A 22342-nucleotide genomic window follows, 5' to 3' on the forward strand; every position below is an offset into this window, starting at 1 on the left:
TGAGGAGACTCGAGTTTCTTTGGGGAGTACTCCATTGGCATTACAGGACTCGGAAAGACATGTGGATGAGCGTGGCATGGAGTTGAGTTTAGTTTTATCTTGCACACCTGATACTCAGCTTTCTACAACAGGCGGATCACATGTGGTTGTTGATAGTTGTGAGAGTACACCTTGCATTCATACCCAGGATTCAGGGACAGTATCAGACAGGTATGTGGAGTTAGTTGGTATTAGTCATATTACTCGGGTGAGGAGTTTGCTTGAGTTACTAGCTGATTCTAGTTTACGGATATGGACTCGGGATTGTTATATTGGTGTTTGGGATTCAGATGATTGGAGATTATTATCACTCTTTGGTAGCAGTGATTGTTTGGGTGCTATCATAGATTTGATTAGCAGATTGCACGATGTTGTCCTTTCGTGTGTCAGCGGCTTGTCCGATGTTGGTATTAGTTTCTATACACTGGTGTTGGGAGTTGTGTGCATTTCCAGTTGACCACTCAGGATGCAGTGGGCTTATGATGATTCAGGCACATCCGAGTTGTCAGTGATTACAGATGAGTCCTAGGATTGTACTGGCATTGATGACATCCAAGCAGATGCAGTGGACACTTTTGAGGACTTAGTTTCCTTGGCAGTTTCTTTCGGTACGGAGGAGTTGGACAGCGATGCTATAGTTTTTGATACTCCATATGTTGATAAGAGCCTTGGAGTTGATTCGCAGAGTGTGGATGGTAGTACTCTGAAGATCAGTAATTTTGAGTCTACTCCTTTGGATAGTGTGGCAGAGGAGGATTGTAGGAGAAAGGCTAGCTAGCGCCATCATGTGTCTAGTCAGCTGAGAGTTAGTGAGTGAGACATTGCTATCGATTGCCAGCATTTCGATGCTGCTCGTTAGTTGTTAGTAGTTTATGGATGGAGTTCTCCTACTAGTGTTGAGCAGGGAGGCAATTATTTTTCCTTGACAGAGATCCACTCTTTATGGGAGGCTATCCAGATTCTGAGACAGAATTATATGTAGTTGGTAACCGACAAAGATCATCTTATGGAGTGGGGTAGTACAACATATGACGCATTGTTGGTCAAGGAAGATGAGGTGAGTAAGCTTACTCAGTAGCTCGTGGTGACTTCTGAGATTCTTGAGAGTATACAGTTGGCTTTCGAGGAGTCACAATTTCTTTTGGCTGAGGTGACCATGGAGTTAGAACGACTGTAGTCTTTACCAGATTCTGTACAGTCACAGGGTGTGGTGTCGGGTGATCCGAGGATGTCCATGGTCGAGATTGTCAAAGACAGTGGAGATGGGGATGCATTCATCCTTGATACTAGCATTGGCTTATCAGGTTCTCTTCCACTGGGGTTAGGTTCAATTGAGTTGGGTGCTACAGCAGATTGTTGTGGTATGCTTGACATGGTGGTGGTCTCTACTACTGATGGCATGGAGACTAGGGATATTGTATCAAAGATCATGTGTGATGTTGGTGAGCCAATAGTTGGCACGGTTCCTGCTAGTGATACTACTCCCTTGGCAATGTCTTCGGAGGTGGTAGTTAGTTCCAGTGTGGTTAGTGATCGGTTGCAATTAGTTTCATCTGGATTGCAGTCCAAGTCACTGATTGAGATTGGCACGTCTTATTGGTATTGCATTGTGAGGTATGCTCATCAATTTACCTTTGATGACCATGTTGATGAGATGACGTTACGGAGATGTACTTTGGTTCCTAGTGCTTGTCATCAGTTATGGGATGGTATGATGCCACGGGATGAGAGTTGTGATGGGCATGACATGGTGATAGGTTTTGCGGTTGACAACTTGATAGTACATGACTTAGAGCAGGAGTTTGGGAGTGATGCTTCAGCAGTTGTTATTGATTCTACTCTTTTGGCTATGTCATCTCTTGACTTAGCTGGTGATTAGTTGCAGTGGGTTGCATCACTTGTGCATGGTGAGTTGTCGACTGAGGTTGGTTCTTTTAATCAGCATTATACTATAGGGTATATTCATCAGTTTGCATCTGATCCATGTGTTGAGGAGTTGATGGCAAGTAGATTTGGTTTGGGTTCTATTTCTTGCTATTTATCTTGTGATGTCTTTTCGCCATTAGCGGTGCATGGGAGTTATGGTTATGGGATAGTGGCCGGTGATCTTCAGAGTTGTGATGACTGCAGGAGTTGTACAGTGTGTGGATTCTCCATACTTGGTACAGTTTCATTCGGGAGTTTTCACCATTGTTGTAGAGTTGGATTGTACATTCCGCATAGGCCAGTGGGATGCATTGATGGATTTATTGTGTTGGCAATTTGAGTTGTCCACTTTACTTGGGTTCTGATGTTCTTAGAGTTTGTGTCTCATGGGTTCCTGACTATGGCAGTTGTGATTTTGGAGTTTGGTTGAGCTGTATTTGTCAGTTTGATTATGGATCCCTCTTGGTTATATTGCAGAGGATATTGCAGGAGTTTGCGTTGATTGACAACAGTATAGTACATGACTACATTTGGGATCCAGGTGGATTGATTGGTTTATTGTCAGTCATTGTTGATGCTCTCAGGGATAATATTGCCAGGGCACAGAATCAGCATAAGCAGTATGCAGATCAGAAGAGGGCAGAGAGGAGTTTTGAGGTTGGTGGCATGGTTTACCTCATGCTACAACCTTATCGATAGTCTACTCTCAGGAAGAATGCATCAGAGAAGCTTAAGCCTAGATACTATGGCCCTTTTAGGATTATCAGGCGGATAGGTGAGATGGCTTATGAGCTTGAGCTCCCAATAGATAGTAGAGTGCACAATGTGTTTCAGGTGTCGCGCCTCAAAAAGGCGTTGGGTCAGAATGTGGTGCCTTCTGTAGTATTACCTCCCTTGGATGATGAAGGGAAATTGATCTTAGTGTCATAATTCATTCTAGATAGCAGAGAGAAGCAGCTTCATAGGAGAGTGATCAGAGAGTATCAAGTTAAGTGGAAAGATTTACCTGTTGAAGATGCTGCTTGGGAAGGCGAGTCCGTATTATAGCACCCAGCGTCGAGATTGCTTGGGAATGGAGGACTGTCATGTCCCGTTCTCAATTTTAGTTCCGGGCGATAGAATTAATCTATCTCCACATCCGAATAGATTAATAACAATTATAGGCAGGATGCTTTCTAGTCACAAAGGGGAAATTTAATTTAATTTATTCTAGGACTTTATTAAAGGTGCAGAGCTAAGTCACTTTAATGTTTTAAAGTCATTTACTTTATAAATAACTTTAAGTGACTACAGGACGAAAATGACTTTTAATCCCACATTCTTTGCACGTGGTACTTTTCCCTCATCCCGAGGCTATTTATGCACGAGTTTGCATTGGGATTAGAGGAAGAGAATTTATGAACTAAATTATTTTGAGTTCTAGTTGCTTTAATGTGACTGGGGTTGGACTGGGAGGACGAAAACCCTCTAAGTCTGGAAATCTACTAAGGAGTTGGACGATATCCCAATTTCCTTTCTTCAGTGTTTACATGGAATTGGGCAGAAGTCGGCAAATTCAGTAAGTCGCAGCTTAATCATGAAGTAAGTGCAAATTATTTTCAGAGGCCTTCGATTTATTGGTTAGTGTCGTTAAATATCATTTTCTATGGTCCCTTATTGGGTTATTGAAGGAGTGTAAAGTCGGATATTACATAAAAGAGAAGCCTATTTGGAACGATTAATGTACAGGAAGCTTTAATATGGGAAGGCAGTAATTTAAGAGATTGGAAAAATACAGTCTAAGTCAATGTGTAATCACTACGGTGTATGGAGAATGCTTAGCAAATCGAGATAATGGGAGTGCAGGCATTTTGGTAGTTACGTTGGTCTATATTGATGCCATTTGAAGTGACATTGCAGTTGTTTCCAAGCTGAGAAGACATTCGGGTTTGACAAACTACCAGACGTTATTAAAGAAGGTGGATTTTCTCTCGGGACAGAACACAGTCGAGTGAAAGCTCTGAGCTTTCAAGTGCCTTTGATACGACTAGTAACGAGTGTCGTGGTGCTTAGTTTGAGGACGTGGGTGGACTATATACATTCACGTCGGGATACAGTGTATAAATTTCTTGAAGGGTCGGGTTAGTTAAAGATTCGACTAGGTAGTGGAGTTAGCGTGCATGGTTGTTTGAGTATTGTTTACCACGTTTTCTCATCACAACCTTAACGCACAACATTCAGGGGATTTTCTAAGACGACGTGGGCATAATGTGTGATGCGGCAGGTGGAATGTGGATCAAATCTGCTTCGAATGTAGAGAAGTTCAGGGTTGTGAATCTAGTTCAAACCTTCAACAACACCCAACGTACATCCCAAAATATTGGTAGTTGAGCCGCACAAGAGGAAGGTGAAGCGGTGTATACAGCAGAGGCTAGTTGATCGACTGTCAGTATTTCAAGGTTAACTCCAGGTCGGGTTTGTAATAAATTCCCCATGTGGTTTTATTTTGGTGGTAACTAACTTTGAAATTATTGTCAAATTGGATATTTAACTTTCAGTGTGATAGTCTCAGTATTTGTTGAGTTTGGAACCACATTGAATTTTCCCTTAAGGTGCGACTGTTATTATTACTGGCTTTGCATTCATAATAAATATCCCTTATCAGTATTAGTGCATTAACAATAATAGAATTTAAATCTCATATTTTCCATGGGAAGGGCAATAAGTGAATACGGGACAACTGTTTGACGAAATGTTTATCTCTGTCATCCCATAACTGGATTGGATTTCAAATACATTGAAAGGTATTGCAATTTTGGGGAGTTACTACAAGAACATGAGAACTGTTTGATATAATTACCTCACAAAATTTACGCAGCAATTGCCAGATTTCAGGGTCAAACATATAGAGACTACTGTAGGTAATAGCTCAGTATATTACATTCTTGGTCACCACTTTGCGACCTCCTTGACCAGGAATGCCAAGTACCTTTTTGAAATCTTAGGATATGAAGGAGACTGTCATTCGATGCTTCTTGTATACAAATGTGCTTGTTCGACTGTTCCTGTTGTAGGTTTCAATCATAGTTCTGAGGATTGTCTCAAACAATCTAATGGAGAACACGAGGAAATTTATTGCCCAATGGACTTAGGCACAGACTAGAATTTGCTTGATCAGGTTTGTGTCTGCCGTTTCTTACCACCAACTCTGACACTCACTGCCATTCAACCCTTTGAACTGAATTCTGAGATGTGACAAGTCAACCTTCACCTTTTGCTTCTTCCTGCTCGATGCTGTCGGCCCTACAACTTGGATTCCTGAAGCCAACACTCATATATTTTTTTCCATATCCGCACTATTCCCCTTCAGCTGAGCCTTCCATTGTTTTCTTTTTCCTGTTGACTACATAGTAATGGTCTCTTGTTTTGTCTTTTATTGTAACATAACAAAAACAGTTAGGTTTTGCTTCTCCTTTTCACTTCTCCGTGGCTTGCTTCAACCCTCCGTGTTATTTCTAGTTCTACGGAGTTGTTCCTTCTTCCTTTCCTCCTTTTGTCTTTCTCGCGGCTAACCCCGTTTGGCAGAGTTTTCCCTTCTCTTTTCCCGTCTGTCTCTTTTCTCTTTCTTTGCGAAATGTTCCTGTATTCTCCATGAATACTATCTTGTTTTTCTTTTTCAGCGGATAATGAACCTTTCTCCTTTCCACATAGGAGCACAACCTTTCCGTGGCACTGGTTATATCTCCGTGGATGCTCTTATCTCATGGACACTGGTTTTGCTGTCTATGGCACTTGACGTTCAGTATCTGGGGACCCTTGTGGTTTTCCCATTCTCCGCGGATGGTCTTTGCACAATGCTTCGTGTGTTCTTTTTTTATACTCTCGTCAATCTCCGCGATGGGCACAGGCAACCTCTGTGGACACCCTTTCCTCTTTCCCATGGTCATTGCTTTTCCATTCATGGATCTCTTGTTTTCGTGTAGTGCATAATTCCTCGACCACCTTCCTTCGTGGCTATGTATGCCTATGGCCACATATGTCCGCGGCCATATGTGTTTGCGAAACACTTAGTTTTCGCAGCCACATGCATTTGTGGGACACTTAGTGTCCACGTAACACTTGGTGTCCGTGACCACATTTTCACGTCTTTTTTTTTAAATTTTATTTTAACAATTCTAATTTTCAATGATCCCTTACTTCGCCTTCTTGTCATTCTTGATAAATTCTTAGCTTCGATCTGTTGATGGCATCCGAGATTTCTCACCTGTCCAAGGTCCATAATTTTATAGAGCCATTGTCTCCAACTTCCCTGATTTTATACATTTCGAGCCATTTAACCTTGCTTTTTCCTAGTTTTTTCTTGTTACGGCCGTTGTACCAAAACACAAGTTGGCCTCGCTGAAACCTTGTTCTTTTCAAATGTTTGTCGTGCCATGTTTTTTGACGGGTCTATGCCACCTTAGTCATCCATTGCGTTGTTGATCTACATTCATCCAATTTGTTCAGTTGATATAGGCATTCTCGTAGACTCTCTGTATCTCTGAGTCCATTTTCAATTGCAATCTGTAGGCTTGGGACCATGAATTCGGCTGGTACCACGGCTTCTTGGCCAAACATTAACTGGAACGATGTCTATCCAGTTGTGACTTTGAATGTTGTGTGGTAGGCCCACAGCACCAGCGACAACTTTTCCTCCCAGTCTACTTGTTCCACTCCGCATGATTTATATATGATGGCCACAAGGATTTTGTTTGTCACTTTCGCCTGGCCATTAGCTCGTGTGTAATATGGACTTGACAACGAATGAAAAATCTTGAATTTTGTTGTCAGTAATCACATGATTCACAGGGTGACCCCCTCTATCACTTGTCAACTGGATGGGTATGCCATAACCGTGTGATGATCTGTTCATACAATTTTTTTTCCGTACTTATTGCAAAGTTGTCGGGTAGTGCTCGTGCCTCTACCCATTTTGTTAAATACTCAGTGGCCACCACCACGTATTGGCAATGTCGGGCCCTACTCACCTTTAGTGGACCCACGAAGTCTAGTCCCCAACGTTCAAACAACTCTTGGGCATGGGATGGGTTTAACGACATGAGGTCCCTCTTGAGTGGTTTGTTGGCTCTTTGGCATGTATCGCAGCTTAACACCCATTCCTGTGCATTATTATAAAGTGTGGGCCACCATAACCCAACAAGCAAGACCTTTCATGTCATTGTGTTGGGTCCCATGTGGCCGCCTGCCGAACCTTCGTGTGCTTTCCTTATAATACTTTGCACTTCTTCCATTACACATCGCCTTAGTACTTGATCAGGGCCCATCTTGTATAGGAGACCATTTATCAGTTGGAAAGTTTGACTCCATACTAGCTGCTGCCATTCGCTTGGCGGCATCTCCCTCGGAAATTGAGACGTGGATAGATATTCCTTGATAGACTTGTACCATCCTAGAAGAATGATGATTTTGAACAAGTGTGCATCCAGAAAATCATCATTGACCCTTTCCGGTGGCTCTCCGAACCCGATTCGGGAGAGTTAGTTTGCAATGACATGACTCTTTTGGGGTCACACAATGACGGTGAAGGTGAAGCAACAATCATCCGCTAATCCTGCCTTGGATAATTGGTTTGTTCACTAGGTACATCAATGCTTGGTGGTCTGTGTAAAAGGTGAATGGTGTAGCCAATAGGTAATGTCAGAATTTTTGTATTGAGTACACTATCTCGAGGGCCTCCCTTTTAGTGGTGCTGTAATTCTTTTAGGCCTTTGAAAGTAGCGGGCTTGTGAAATATACTGGGTGATCTAGGCCATAGTTGCCAATTTGCGCAAATGTTACACCTGTGGTGAAGTTTGAAGCATCCACATGGACGTAGAATTCCTTGTTCCAGTTTGGGTATGCCAAAATGGGTGCCCCCAACAATCTATTCTTCAGTTTTGTGAAGGCAGTCTCCTACTCGATGCTCCAGACGTACAGTTCTCCCTTCCGTATCAACTTGTCCAGAGGAAGAGCAATTCGGGCATAGTTCTTTATGAACTGTCTATAATATCCAATGTGCCTGAGGAAAGACTTGATTCCAATTACCTCCGTTGAGGATTCCATTTCCACGATCACCCCTACTTTGTCTGGGTCAGTCTTCAATCCTGACTTGCAAACAATGTGTCTAAGTAGTTTGCCTTGAGGAACCATGAACCTACATTTTTAAGGATTCAATGCCAGCCTTGCCCGTTGACACCTCTCCATACATTCTTGAGTGCCTTCAAGTGGTTGTCCTATTCATTGAAGATGGACCAATCATCCAAAAATGCTCGAAAGTTGCCCATTGGCATTTTGTCAAATATGTGTAAAATAATCGTCTGAAATGTAGTAGGTGCGTTACACAATCTGAAGGGCATTTGGTTGTAAGCATATACTCCATCCTCCACCACAAAGGTAGTTTTTTAGGTTATCTTCTTCAGCAATGGAGATCTGGTTATAGCGAGAGAATCCATCCATGAAGGAATACATCTTGTGTCTAGACACTTCTTCCAGAATTGTGTCGGTGAATGGGATTGGGAAGGGATCTTTTATCGTGATCGCATTCAGACACCCAAAGTCTACACATATTCGGATTTGAATCTTGTCTTTCTTCATGGATATCACGATTGGTGACACCCACTCGCTTGTTTGGACTTCAAATATTATACCGGCTTCCAACATTCGTTGTATTTCCTTATCTACACATGTTGCGTAGTTCTTGTTCATTTTGTATGGTCATTTACGCATAGGTATGGCTCTGGGTACCAACAATATGCTGTGGACACACATCTTTGGCGAGACCCCTTTTAAATCCTTGTAAGTCCAAGCAAATACATCTTTATACTCCATAAAGATTTTAGATGTTGCGACCTTCAGTACGAGGTTCCAGTCATCTCCAACAAGTATGTTTCTCAAATTCTCCAAGTCACCAAGATTAGTAGCCTCCATTGATGGCTCTTCGTATCTTATAGCTTTTCCTTCAAAGCAATGGGCAGGACTCTCATTGATCTTCATGTTGCCTTCTTTGTATTCCTTGAACTTCGGTGGAAATACCTCCTCATCTTCAGGCTCCTCAATGTTAAGCATGTAAGAATGGAAGAGCTCATAAGCTTCCATCTACCAATGGAAATGTCCATTCAATGAATTGGTCTCGTTTCCCGAACATTCTTCCAATTCCAAAACGTCTTTGTCGTTCGGATCCATACGGGCTCTTCCCTCATTTGTCTGATGTTCCTTGTCTGACTCAGACTCCAACGATGAGGCCATTTCTTCACTTACTATTTGAGTTTAGAGATTAATGGCAATCTTCTGCCCTCCGCTTTCCATCGGCAAATATTTTTTTTCCAATTGTGATTTACCTTGGCTGCCACCAACCATCCTCTTCTATGAATGGCATCATATCCCTTTTTCTTCAAGGGAATCACCACAAAATCCAACGCAAATGGTTGCATCTTGATGGTTACCTGTTTAGCCACTAGGGTCCCTAGGTGCTTATCCCCTGCTAGTCGGCATTGAGAAGGTTGAATGTGGGTGGTCACAGGGTAGGCTTGCCCAGTTTCTTCCATGTCTCCTTAGGGGAGAATGTTCATCCCAGACCCACCATCCATGATGGTTTCCGTCAGGATGGTTTCGAGGATTCCCATCTCGACCACCACTGGGTGACGGCCATTGCTTATTGTTAGCAACATGGGGTCTGTGGCTGACCCTCCTGGTACAGTTGGTTGTTCGTTTGTCTCTAATGGATTTGCGTGGTCATTCAATAATGTTGTCCTTTATTTCAGTACCGTTTGTAATAGGTCTTGAAGTCTAATGGGCACCTCCATTTGTAGCATCTGATTCACCAAGTCATCCTCCCCCTCTGATCATCTAGGAATAGTACCTTTCATATCTTTTGTAGCCTTCTCATGCCTTCCATAGTCTCTGCTTCTCCGTGCAGGGGTCAGGATAGGTTGCCTGCTTGGCTTGGTTGCAGGTGACAACAAGAACTTTCTCCTCGTCGATGTTAAGGAGGTTTACTTGTTTTGGGCAGTTTGTGTCTTCGTGGTCCCCTGGACCACACCATCGACATAATTTTTGAGGAGTGTCATTCTTCGGACACTCTTTGGCGAAGTGGCCCCATTGGTTACATGCTCGACATTGTGTAATGGGCCTTCCCTTGGAATCATGTTGTATCTGATTTCTATTGTCATTTTCACCCCGTCCTCGACGGTTGTTTCTATAGTCGCCAAATGTGGCATTGTTGTTGCCCTGGGTCTCATTATTAGTGCCAAAGGTGGATGGTTTTTCTTGTGTGAGCAGTATTTGTTGGCTTCGTGTCTTTATGTTGAACGGGCACTCCTTTGTAGAATGACCCAAGCTCTGACAGATATAACACATTGCCTTATTAGGGCACGCTCCCTTTGGGTGACCTTTCTCTTTGCAATCCATACACCATATTTCTCATTCCTCCATGCGACCAGTGGTTCCCTTCATGGACTTGAACTCCTTTCTCATCCACTCCAAGTCCTTTTGGAGGGCCTGTACTTTCTTGTTGGGTTCCTCCTCGCTGTCTGCACTACTTTCCTCGTCAAAGGACTCATCACTCTTAGAGGAGAATGATGATTTACTTTTCATCTTCTTTTTCTTTGCTGTCTTGCCCTCACTTTCTAAGTTCAGGGCACGGTTGTAGGCATCTGTGTATGATGTGGGCAGGACTATCTTCATTTTCCTTCTCAATGCCCAACGTTTCTTTAGTTCATCCACGGGTTGAGTACCCATCTAGCTAAGAAGATCCTTGAGCCTTCGATTATAGACTCGAATGGTGTCCTTTTTCCCTTGTTTACAGTTGTAGATCTCTGTGACAACCTCATTGTCATCCTGTAGCAGTCAGAATTCTGCTTGAAATTCTTTCTTTAGATCGTCCCAAGTGGAGATCTTTGCCTTGTCCATGTCAGCAAACCAATCCATGACCACTCCTTATAGGTTGGCTGGAAATTGGTTCAATCACTCGTCGGCGTCGGTGATGGAGTTGGTGGTCCATATGGTTTCGTATGTATGGCAATGCCATACGGGGTCTTCCTTCCCGTCACCTGTGAACTTCGAGAGTTTTTTCTTTTGAGACATTGTGTTTCTCGTCCTTTGATGATCATTGGATCGTGTCCCAGAACTATTAGGAGTTGGTTACGGCGGGTTACTCTAAACATTGTGCAGTATCCCTCCAACACTTTCTTGTGCCCTGGTGTCTTCTATTGGCCTTGCTTCTTTTCCTACTTCTTCACAGGTTCCCTCTCGTAGTGGTGTATGGAATGAATGTAGAAACTATTCCCTTGTCTCCTTGAGCACAGTTAATCTGTGCTGTGTTTCTCAAGCACAGTTAATCTATGCCGTGTTTCCTCGAGCAACTCCTCATTGCTCCGTACTTGCCATTCCAGCGAAATGTGGCACTTTTTGTAGTTCCTGCGCCTCTCGCGCAATTGCCTTTCATCACCCTTGGTGATTCCTCCGATTGCCCCACAATTTGATCTTTGGCAAGTTGTCTTAGTGGCCGCCTTTGCTTGTCGTGGATTAAATCTTCTTGCATAGATTGTAATTCATCAACATTCTCCCTCAAGTTCCTATTTTTATTTAAGAGATTGGACATTTGACATATACCATTATATAAAAGCAAAACAAAACACCTTTTTATTTATTTAATTTGTCTACATCATGTCATCATGTGTCGACTCATGCGACAGTTACAAACTCTTGAGTTCTCTTGGCACCACGGCTCACAAGCTCATGGTTCTGTTTTGCAACGCTGTGCACTCCTCATAGAAATTCTTGAGGGTTTCTTGACAACATTTCCCCTGTTCCACTTCTTCCTTGCGTCTCTTCTGTGCCAGTTATGCTTGTGCAATTAGACGAGGGAGTTGGTCTAAGAACTTGTTCGTGGTTGAGCTTCTATGCATAGCATCCCACACATTGTCTAGTGTAACCTCGTTCTCCGTGACTTCTCTCCGTATGAAGGTTTCAAGGCTTATGCAGTACAAAATGTGAAAGTTTTGGGCTGCCTCGTGCTCACCTTCCAGAATTTCTGTTTCATCATCCTCATTCGTTTTTCGGTAATCTGGTACGGTTATTCCCTTTTATCTTTGGCCTTCCATTCACGACCACTTCCAAATTCGAACTGGCAACGGTGCCAAATGTTCAACCCGTAGGTGAACAGGAAAGAAACATATAATGATTTAGCAAAGTAGAATACTATTCATTCATCAAATGCTTTTTGTACATAACCATAATGTTCCATACAATGATGCCAAATACATAAGTGAAAGACACATTTATAATATCTGATCCGATGCTAATGAAACAACACAATTGTGTCCGCACCAGTAACCGTCTAACTACCCATTTTACTGGACAACACAATTATATTTGAAAAATTTGTTTATATTATTGCTAGCTTGGTAAACAATATTATAAATTTCATTAAACAAATAAAATTGACTGAGTTTGGCATGTTTTTGTATTTCTTTCTATTTACAATTTCAAAATAACTGTTGTTTGAATATGATGACCATTTTCTTTTTTGAATTTCGTCACTTAATAAATTTTGTTTCTAATTTATTCGAACTCAATCATTGTGAGATAAACTTTCTTCTTTCTTAAAAGAAGATGAAAACATCTGCACATTCCATTTTATGTTATGTCCTTTAAAGTAATACAGGTTTTAATCGTTTACTTGCCTACTTTGTAACTAACAAGATGCCATATCTACCTAATCTGCAACAGTGGAGCAGGATTGCATGTTGGTCACCCAGAAGGATACACTGCCACTGATATTCTTGCTAGATACAAGCGAATGCAAGGCTTTAATGTTCTACATCCAATGGGTTGGGATGCATTTGGGTTACCAGCAGAGCAATATGCTATTGAGGTAGGTACCGTTAGCTTGTTTTTGAGAGCATTTAATTGACATTAAGACATAGGCTGTCTTTATTTTATGCTTATTTATTGGAGAAGTTCTGCTTAAGAAAATGGTATTATGTCCATTATAAATGTTTTCATTTATGACAATACTTAAAACTCTTTTATGATGCATATCACTTTCTTGTTCTGCATGCAGACTGGAACCCATCCCAAAGTTACAACAATGCAAAATATAAACCGTTTTCGTACTCAGGTGACCACAGACCTCATTTTATAATGTAACATTTTATTTGTGCTGGTGAATACAGTGCTGTTGCTTTTGTTCTGCCTGAATCTCCATATACGATTGTAATTTTTTAAATAAGAGATTTATTTCTGTTTTCAAAAGTTATCTCTACATTCAGGCATATGTGAAGTTGGAGATGTAATTTCATGGAAAGAGATATAGTTCTGTTTTCTAAATTGTTCTCTATATTCAGGGTTATGTGAAGTCAGGGAAGTTGCTAGCGAAACAGTCTTGCTGGTTGAATGTCTTCATCTCTTACGTGAATTTTAAGGTCATTTAGCCAGATTGCATATGAGACTCCACTTGTGGGAACAAGGAAACTTGTCCACTTTTCAATAGAAGTTACAATTTGTTGTATTCTATGTGTAAAAATGTGGGCCACATGCACAGATACCCGCTGTTAAACAAACCAGCAATGCTGTATGAAACTTTGAATTTTTTGGCCTTTTTACAGGTTTCTATGACAAAGCCTGCGAGGACTAAAAGAATCTTTAAGTTCATCTTTACCACAAAATCCACCCACAGAACAGTCTAAAGTTTAAAGGAATATACAGATAAGTCTGCAAAGAATTTCCTTAGACGTACAACATTTATTACCCTGAAATATATTTCTACTGATAAATAACTCATCACTAATAAGGTTAATTTCTTGTCATTGCAATATTTAAGCAAGACGTTTCCGATGGAAGACTATAAAGTGGACAATGAGGTGATGCGTTGTATTTCTGAGAGGAGTTATTTCTAGAATTCATATCATTATGAACAGCCTAAGTGGGCCTTTATATGGCGTAAGGATGGGATGATTGGTTTAATATCAGTGTTCCACAGTGATGCATCTACCCTGCAAATGCCTCATGATTTTGGAACAGGAATATTTTGGAGACTCGGGGACTTTGGGGAAATGTCCCCCTGCTGCACTGACACCATCTTTAGGATGCAGAAATGCTTTTTGGGATGGCTTGACATCCCACGCCGTTTGGGTGACTCCTAGGATTCTTTCAAATGTCTCAGGGATACCAAGGTGTCTCTTGGGTCTAGATGACAAAAAGTTGTTTGAAATTAATAAAGCATAAGGGATATTGGGTTCCAGGTTTGCTGCTGTAGAACTTGCTATTTTTATTTTTTATTTCTACTCCAAAATTTGTCTCATTTAAACTTTGGATTTTTTATTTATATCCTTGTTTGATATGTTTGAGCCATTTGGTATTGTAGACTATTTTGGCCTTCCCAAGATCTCTTAGTCAAGAATATAGCATAGAAGAATAGATGTTTACTTATCAAGTGCTGGAATATGAATGCAGCAAAATATTGTAGGGTAGATATGTGTTTATTTTCAAGTCTAGGAGTAGAGTATTTAATCAGGATATGATACACAATATTGGAATTATAGGATAATTTGTGCATATTAATCTCCATATATATTCTTTCTATATTAGTGTTGCTCATTTTTCACCTACTGGCTAAAAATTTATTATGCCATGATTACTGGACTGACTGCTAAGTGAAATATCTATGATCATGCATTTGGGTGTGTTAAAGCACTTGCCATTTCAAGATTAATTAATACATTTTATGACGAAAAGTTAAAAAAATCACATGAAAGCAAATAAATGCTATCATCTTTTCTAAAAATGTATTTTTATTCATAGTGTTCTACACGTTTCACATAGGCCGTGAAACTAACCAATATAGAAATTAATAAGATCTGATCTACAAAAGTAAATGCAAACACAAAAAGTAAGTAACAGAAAAGTAAAATGGGTCATGGGTGCCAGTGATTGCCTAGAATGATTGGCTGCGTTGCTGGTTGCTTACGTCTTTGGTCCTGCTCTCCCACCTACTATGCTCCAGCTCCACGTCCTACAGATGTAAAGAATGGAGTTAGATCTAAAAGATGTAAGCAATGACCGTCAATCTCACCATCCTACCTTTCCCACATATGCATCTACATTCATAATCCCTAGACCCTGATTTGTTTTCTAACAGTTTGTGCTATGTGCAGTAAGAAATCAATGTCACGTGGATGTAATATGTGGCTCCCTCAAGGGTTCGAGCCTAGTGTATCATTGATCAGCAATTGTCAGACAAATGAAAATAATATCAAAAGGACACATCATTGTTTAATTTGAAATCTTTCAAAGAATAATCAGGAACATTTTGAAGGTTATTATCAAGCAGGAGCTAAACAAGCTACATTATGAACAAAGAGAAAACCAGAAAGAAAAAAATATACAGCAAAATATGTCCTCAATAATAAGAATGGTTTACTTATGATTTCTAGAAAGTTACGGCAGTATGAGATATGCAAAAGGCCATCAAAGAAAGTTTCATCAGTTATGTGATTTCATGAGCAGCTTGAAGAATTGGATATTATGGATGAAAAGGCATTGTCATGATAAACTTGCTAATTAAGGGATTATGCAGATATTATTATCAAACACAGAGAAAAACTTAATTGTTTCATTTAACTGTTATGGTATATATTGGCAATTATAATGTAACAGAGAAGTTCCATACAAAGAGAGGCAAAGCAAATGTATGTATCCCATGAATAGGGGATTCAATGATCAGATCTAGAATATTGTTATGAATGCATTTATCATGATCTTTTGAACATGGAGTAACATGTTCTAATTTTCAAGGAAAAAGTGTGCATCAGAATACAAATAATGCTGTTGATAAAAATAAATGCTATATGTGCTATATAGTATGTTATTCTAGATGCAGAACAGGTATATGACTGGCATCCCAAGATTTGCAGATTGTTTCAAAAAATCTGGTTTTAAAAAATTAATTGAAGCCCCGATAGGAGAAGAAAAACCCTCATGGGTTTCATAGCACGAACATAATTGTAATAACAGTCTGAGCAGCGGGAAATGCAGTCATGTGAATGAAGGAGAGAGTACGACTGAAGAAATAATGGAGGGTGCAAACCTTACAAACCAACTAATTCCTAACAACGACTAGTATAATGAATTTCAATGGTATCATCTGTCATGGAAATAATTTTTAGCAAAGCCCATAAATTTGTGATTGAAATCTGTAAAGGAAATATTCTACAAAATCTGCAAAGACCCATTTCGAGTTAATAGGGAAAGAGGAAAAAAGTTAATGCTTAGAGAAATCAAATCATCAATTGCAATGGTATATAGATTACCAAGGAAATATTAGAAGATATCAATGTCAATATCCAGAAAGTTACAGATATAAATAAACTTTTCATGGTTGTTTCAAATACCAAAAACTCCAGTTTTGACTTTAGAAGAAGTGTTAGAGAACTTTTAAGCAAACTCCAAATCGAAATGGCATATAAATATTTTCGAAAAAATTCCAAAAAAGAGCCAAGTACCTCAAACAAATTTTTTCCAAGTGCTAAATGATAAATGTGGGAGTCATATGAGAACAAGACTGAAGAAACACGACCCTAGCAGCAACAGTCTTGTATCTCTCCACTGGGAAGTGCAGATAGGGTCATGACATCACATTGAGTTGTAGATTTTCTAGTGAAACATGCCCACAAAGAAGTATTATTTCACATCATGCTAAGGATGACACCAGACATGAGCAAGAACAACAGTTGTTCAATGGTCACGACGTTATAAGTTGGTTCCACCAAACCCAAAACGACATTAAATCAAAATTAAGAACATGGAAATACCTTCATCAACATCAACAACAATAAGCAAAATGAACAGGGTTTTCTCCAAAATATGGTGGCTCAAGCACCAGGTGTACTCAGAACCACAAGAAACAATGTGAAAATCCCTCAAAATCCTAGCAGTGGCAACATTCCATGCCTTTGAGACAAACACAATAAGACAAACGAGTTTTATGTTTGGATAGTGATTTAAGCATTTGTCAAATGCTTTGTATAAAATTTGGAGTCCGATGGGTTTCTGTTGGAGGGATTTTGCATCTTTCCTAAATAAACAAAAGCTTAATCTATAATGCCCCACCCGAAGATTCTTGGAAAAAGGATTCAATTCAAGCCAAGATATTTCTTTTACAAGTATGAATGCATATGTCAACATCATACAGGGATCACAAAGATTGCAACGGAAGACTTAACCACAATCCTGACAACTAATGAATCTCCAAACGCCACTACCAAACTGACACTCAAACTCAATAACAAATACCAAAGATGACATCAGAACACATCTCCGATTTGTCGAATCATGGAACCACAAGAAATCCTAACGGGTACTCAAAAGTCCAAGTTGCATTCTCCGAAAAACAATGGAGAGGTGCCTTGTTTTTCGCACCAGAGAATAACAATTGATTGTCTCGCGTGAGGAAGCACCTCTTCACGCGAGAAAGTACATTGAGCCATACGAGGAAATACCATTTCGCACGAGGACATGCTTGGCCTAGCAGCCAAAGCACCCAAATTGGTGTGGGGTTTTGTGCAAGGATTCACCACAAGTTGCACGAGAAACCCAACACACCACACGAACATTTGCATTCTCGTGTGAGAAAGTACAATTTTGTGCGAGGATACAAATCAGCAAGAGAGAAAACATAAAGGTAAAAAGCTAAGAAATAAAGCTCCTCCACATTAGGGAGTACCAGATCCACATCTCGAGGTAAGGACACTCGAACATAAACAACTAGATGCCATGAAACAAGAAAGTGAAACATCTATCCATCTAAACCATAGCAATGAAGGGAAATAACTGAAAGCAACATCGCAGTGTACAAAAGCAACATTGCAATAACTGAACAGCCAAACTAAGTACGTGGTTCCTCCCAACTGTCAATAGCATCATAGGACCATCGTGGATCCTAGCCATCCCCTGCATGTAACATCCTAAACTACCAACCAGATCATCAGTGTTATCTTATGAGGACGTCACTACTAAAACGTGCTACAACATAAGATTATGGAAGTCTAACATGCTAAAAGTAAAGCATTAGGTAATCCAATAAATCAACCACATCATCTATCATATGCTAAACATCATACGAATAGGAAATCTAACATGCTAAACCAATAAGCAATAGATGCACCAATGAAACAATTCACATCATCTAATCATACGCTAAACGTCATAATATAAGAATGCGTCAAATAAACTAGCGTCATTTAAACATGATATCCAAGCATTCTAATGAAAGCATAAATCACAAGAAAACATACTCTAAAACCCGAAGTATCAAGTGAAAACATCCAACAACGGTCGCATTAGGATAAAAGATTGTCTCTGTACACCGGTCCCAGCAGTGGTATGGATAGCTAGCCTCCTAACAACGTGGAACCCATAGGTCAACTTCTGCTGTGCTAATGGAGATAATGATCCAACCACAAACACACATAAAGCACAACATCCATGGCTAACACTCATGCCAAACAGTATGATGACTGAAACCAAGAACATAGACAATGCATAAACTACAAGTCCTGGTCAGACACTCAATGGGCTACTAAGTAGGGGCTTACATCATGGAGAGTCGCTTGGCATTGACAAGCCCAAGCTCAGATCATGTGTGGAAACTCTCAAGGTACTCCTTTGGAACCATCACACGAAACTTTTTCATTATCTTAAGTATTATTACCACTCACACATTTTATTTAGTTATCACTTAATTAACACTTCCTCTGCTAACCTATGATGCCATGATCGCTAGGCTGTGAGATAGAAGCCCCCTCCATATGCTACCCTACCCTAACCATGCTCATCCAACGATGAGTGTCAGTAGGCATGCATATTCCCAACCCAACCCCAATGATCATAACTTTCGAAGGTACCACAGAAGATCGGTCCTCACAAGTCACCCAACAGATGTACGCGCACGTACTTGTATGTAGCGCATCACCATCACGAAGATCATAACACAAGGACTGGATGAGAACACAATACAAAATATCACTCAACCGAAAACAGTCTCGGCAGGACAGATTCTACACGAATCCCAAGAAAACAATAAAACCTAACATCATGAAACCACTCAACTGGCCTCAATCTGGGAGTATGGATTCTATGCGAATCCCAATGATGCAACAAGACCAAACATCATGAACTCAACCAGCCTTAATCTAGGAGTATGGATTCTACATGAATCCTATTGTCCACGAAACAATAACAAAGGTCCAAAATAAACCATAGCACCAGGTATAAAATCACAAAATCGAACACAAAGCCGAGAATATGGGTGCAACACACATCCCAATACAAATATAAAAGTGCAACAATGGTTTGACTGACATCCTATGGATAATCCAAGGCCATGACCAACACCATGCCAAGAAATCTCGAGAAAATTGGGCGGCACACAAATTAAGGCAAAAACCTCAAAACTCAAAAACTTCGAAAAATAAACCCATTTGGTCTTAGAGCACAGAAGCCACAAATATTAAATAAAATTGGGGTTTGGAGTCCGTATGCAAAAACGGCCAACATAACGGTGCAAAAACCCAAACCCTCAACCTGAAAACCAAGGAAATGCTCATACCAGTCCAACTAGGTAGAGCTAGCATACGAAAACGGAGGGGAACACTAGTTCTCAGCCTCCTAAACAACTACCAAAAACAGAAGCAAAAACGAAGACGAAACAGTAAAATGGGAGAGCCCTACCTCACAGCCAAAAGGGGAAAACGGGAATCTGAACCATAAAATAAAAACCCCGCAGAAGTAGCTAGAAATTGCGGCAATCCAAGGTCTCCCTGAGCTGGATCCAATGAGCTTACTATCCCATGCCCGTAGCTCCCACAACGAACAAAATAGTAAATCCTTATGAAGAGGTCTTTGGGTTTTATTGTCAAACTTTCTAATTTAAAAGTGAGAAGTAAAGAATTAAATTCCTTTTTGGATACTTATTTTTCAGTGAATAATCAATTAGAGAAAATAATTAGCCAACCTAGTTAAACCCCAAATCGACCCAAACGAAAACGGGCTATTCTTAGAAACAAGCTAATTCAAAAGTGAGAAGTAAAGAATTAAATTTCTTTTTGGATATTTACTCACTTTTTGAGTGAATAATCAATTAGGGAAATAACTAGCCAACCTAGTTAAACATTGAATCGACCCAAACGACAATGCAAACCTCTAAATGCATTGACACGCTCACTGGTTTAATCACATAATGCAAATGAGTTCAGATTTTATAATCACTGAAAGGATTAATCAAACAATTGAAATAAGGATACGTCGACCATACAGGGATGATATTGGTAAAATATGAATGGTTGAATCACTAACTCCATGTGCCATTGCCAGGGATATAAATCCTACACACTAAACAATGTGATCAAGTGTAATTGCATATAACAACATAGCTAAAGCAATAAATGTATTAAATCATCTAATTTAACCATTTATTTAACTATACTGAATTAATCCATTTACATCAGCAAGGGCTATCGACAATGGGGCTTGGATGAAAAGTGGTAAAGCACAGATTGCCAACAAATCAGCGAATCAGAAATAGGAACTTAGGGCCCCACGAGAGTATCTAAGCATGGCGAGTTGGAATTGTAGAGGATATCCAAGGAGAAGAGGACCGGGGTTGGGGCCCATAGCTGAGGGACAAAACATTATTTGTCTCATAGAAACACACGAACATGAGGGATGTAGAATTCTAGATTTCGAAGGGTACAATAAAATATCCGTGTGAAATGAAGAAACAAAGACAGGTAAAGGTCATGGAGGTATTACTATCTTGATAAAAGATACGTAGAACAAAACCATAAAATTGGAGAAAGAGGACCCAAATAAACAATTTAAATGGCTGAAGATTGAAGATGATGAGGAGATCACATGGCTAGCAGCGTGCTATTTCACACCAAAAAGCTCAAAATTCTACAAAAAGAGACATCTAGACAATGAAGATCCATTTGCAACTTTAAAGGAAGACGTGCTTTCCTTTAATCAAACTGGTAACACAATCTTTTTAGGAGATTTTAATGCTAGGACAGCGAGTAACCAGGCTATTCAGCTAGGCAATGGTCTAACAGAGGACAGTAATCCTTTGTAGCTAAAAGAAGATGATGACAATATTAGCAAACGGAATTCTCAGGATGAAAAAGTTGGTGTGTCTCACTTTGGGGCTGAACTCTTAGGGCTATGCAGCTTCCACGGATTAGTTGTGTGTAATGGTATGAAGATGTGGCCTAAATCAAACAAATTTACTTGCAAAACGTATAATGGACGAAGTGTTGTAGACTATCTAATATGTTCGCAATCAATCATCACCAAAGTAGTTGATTTCAGATTTTAACAATGTCCCATAGAGCTAAATTCAGACCATATGCCTCTTTGTATTAAATACAATATGAAGGTCAAAAGACGGAAAAGTGATTAGGTCCTAGATGAAAGCACAAAGGGACATAAAAAGAGCGAGATTTTTATAAACAATGATAATAAAAAGATATTTTGCACCGCTCTTGAGCAGCAGCTCCAAATGCATCATGACATCATGAATATCAAGGAAAATAGGGATAAGAGAAGTCACATCAGCAGCAGTTTTTTAATTCCACTAATTAAGGAAGCACTAAAGGGTTGCAAGAGAACAAGGATAAAGAAGAGCATCTCAAACACCTTTCCGGCCAACCCATGGTATGACGAAGAATCCAAGGCCGCAAAAACGAAATTTAAAGGGAGAAAGGAAAACAAAATAATTATAAGAGAATAGAAACAGCTGATCAAATCCAAAAAAGAAGAATATGTGATTAATTGAAAGAAGGAGCTAATCATGTTAGGAAAGCACAATCCTAACGATTTTTGGAGGAAATTACAAGCAGCTAGGAAACAAGCTAAAAATAAAATTACGGATTCTCAATGGTTAGAGTATGCAAAGACTCTTTATGAAAGACCGGAGGATGAATTTTCACTCCTCACAATCAACAACTCGGATGAACTATTTTCTGATGAAGACATAACTCTAGGGATAAGGAGATTAGCGATTGGAAAAACTCAGGATATTGATGGGCTGTAGGCTGAATTTCTAAAGTGGGGGACAAATTTGTTGACTCCACACATTAGGAACATTTTTAATATGGTCACGCAAGGATGCTTTCCCATGGAGTGGACCACCAGTGTAGTTATTCCTATCCATAAGAGCGGGGATGTCAACAACCTTTCCAACTACCACACCATCATGGTGAACCCCCTATTAAACAAACTCTATGGGAGTATGATAGAATGGAGAATCAGCGGATGGGCAGAAAAAGAAGGGAAAAGAGCTATGGAATAGGCAGGTTTCAGACCA

The 22342-nt window shown here is 40.0% G+C and overlaps 1 protein-coding gene across 1 annotated transcript in view; it reads left to right on the top strand.

Moving 5' to 3' along the window:
- EMB2369 (tRNA synthetase class I (I, L, M and V) family protein) overlaps positions 1-22342 on the top strand; it is a 257898-nt gene that overhangs the window by 17688 nt on the left and 217868 nt on the right. Inside the window, exons 2-3 of the mRNA XM_089820739.1 lie at positions 12712-12856; positions 13046-13102. Of these exons, the coding sequence (XP_089676865.1) occupies positions 12712-12856; positions 13046-13102 (202 nt within the window). The remainder of the gene's footprint in view (positions 1-12711; positions 12857-13045; positions 13103-22342) is intronic.

The sequence above is a fragment of the Cupressus sempervirens genome, chromosome 3, assembly GCF_028749045.1.
Source record: "Cupressus sempervirens isolate cs-2001-9-10 chromosome 3, ASM2874904v1, whole genome shotgun sequence".
Classification (NCBI taxonomy): domain Eukaryota; kingdom Viridiplantae; phylum Streptophyta; class Pinopsida; order Cupressales; family Cupressaceae; genus Cupressus; species Cupressus sempervirens.